Source organism: Delphinapterus leucas, chromosome 16 (assembly GCF_059928025.1).
Source record: "Delphinapterus leucas isolate spDelLeu-1000000601 "Yukka" chromosome 16, BTC_Dleu_Yukka2, whole genome shotgun sequence".
Classification (NCBI taxonomy): Eukaryota; Metazoa; Chordata; class Mammalia; order Artiodactyla; family Monodontidae; genus Delphinapterus; species Delphinapterus leucas.
The window spans coordinates 69,667,927-69,669,829 of record NC_143144.1 but is presented as its reverse complement, the minus strand read 5'-3'; the positions used below and the strand labels follow the sequence as shown (position 1 = coordinate 69,669,829).

The following is a 1,903-nucleotide window of genomic DNA, read 5'->3' as shown; positions in this document are numbered from 1 at the left end:
ACTCACAAAATCTGTCTCAAGTTTTCCCATTTCTTGCTTGTAGCTTCTCATCCTGTTGCTGTACATTCCTCGACTTTGGGGTGGTATCTCTCGGACTTCCAAATCCATCTGTTCCAACTGGAAGGGTGAGAGAAAAACATGACTTAAACCATATGCTTATTCTTCATGTGACTAGACATTTCGAGTGGAAAGGATTTAATTCCAATTCCTCAGTTTACAACTTGAGGAATCAGACCCAGGGAGCTAACTGCCTGTGGTCAGTTGAACACTGGGACTATTTTTGTGCTCCATGTTTGTTAAGGTCAACAAATAGGTACTGAGTGCTTGCCAAGGGACATACAGAGTGCCAAAGTGTTTACTCTGTCAAGCATTTTTTAAAACTATGTGCATTAAGCCAAACATCCTCAATGATAATGATCTGACTATCCGTGGAGTATCCTATCATTCCACCCAACCGGGTCTGGTCTTCTGACCCCAAACCACCAGAACTATGCCAAGATAAACCAAACCGTTATTTCTACAATTATCCTATGAAATGTCAGCCCAGTCTTAGTCATTTGGTGAAAATTCTCCTGGAAAGTCTTTTCTGATTAGGAAAATCCCATGGCAACCAATATGGGATCTTGACCTCCAGCCTTATACTTTTTAATCATGTTGATATGGAGTTAAATGGATACAGTAACGTAAAATTATACAAAGCTCACTGAAATCAGAGCAGGGCACTTTATAACAACCTGTCGTGATGTAACACTTTGCAAACAACACATGAGCATTTAACGGGAGGCAATACAGAAATAGTATGATGGTTAAGAACACAGGCTTTCAAGTCAGACGCCTGCGTTCACAGTTCACATCACAGGCTACACTGCTTACTAGTCATGCAACCTTGGACAGGCTTCTTAACTTCTCTGGGTCTTACTCTTTCCATTTCTAAAAACAGTACGTCTTTTGTAGGGCAGTTATGAAGATTAAACAGGGTAATTCCTATAATGTGCTTAAGACAGTGTCTTACTTGGTAAACACTAGGTTAATGTGAATAATAGGAGTGATGATTACTGATGATGAAGAAATACAGCAAGCATGATACAAGGAGTCAGCTGTAGTGTATACTTGGCATTAAAAAACAAAAACCAACAACTACAAATTGGCTCAGGCCATGTCTAATCAACTCACAACCAAAAATTTTGTCAGATATTTTGCCTTTTAAAGCAAATAATCCTAATAAATTATTTCCATGAACACTATACACTTGGCACTAATAAAACTCTTACTTGTCCAGTGTCAGGGTCTGAATAACAACAGTAGAACTCAGATAAACCAAAACACCATGTTTCAATTCACAGGCCTTAATTTTTATTTAAAAAAAAAAAGGTTGTTTTAATTACCCTTGATTTATGCAGTAACCATTTAAATTATTGACATGTCTCAACGTAAATGTGAAGCACCAATAAGTTAGTTACTCAGCAAGGCAATTACTTAGAGCACTTCTCTGAGATCGTCATTATGTACTTAGTTCTAATAAGGTTGAGCAGGATCATCCAGACAAATGACTGCAAAGTACGTGTAAGAGAAAATCTGAGCGTTAACTGCATTTTTGTTTCAGGCGTTTTACAAGGACACTTAAAACTAACCAAAAGTAGGTAAGAAAGAAAAAAAGGAAACACACAACAAGCACTTTAAATGAAACCAGAAATAAGGCTAATATGCACTAGTTTCACGTTGTCACAACATTCATGTGACCAATGTCAAGTGGAAGACATGGTAGTTATGAGACATGCAGAGTCCAAGAGATTAATGCAAACTGTTCAGCAGAAATACAACTCCTCCTAATAAGTAAAATCATAATGAAGTTCTTCTCCCAGCATCCTCATCAAAAGGACAGTATATAATGATCAGTATCCTT

The 1,903-nt window shown here is 37.6% G+C and overlaps 1 protein-coding gene across 15 annotated transcripts in view; it reads right to left on the bottom strand.

Annotated features, from left to right (window-relative positions):
- VTI1A (vesicle transport through interaction with t-SNAREs 1A) overlaps nucleotides 1-1,903 on the bottom strand; it is a 368,921-nt gene that overhangs the window by 354,815 nt on the left and 12,203 nt on the right. For all 15 annotated transcript variants that reach the window (XM_089898182.1, XM_089898178.1, XM_022568768.3 and 12 more), the window contains exon 3: nucleotides 7-117. In XM_089898182.1, the coding sequence (XP_089754308.1) occupies nucleotides 7-117 (111 nt within the window). The remainder of the gene's footprint in view (nucleotides 1-6; nucleotides 118-1,903) is intronic.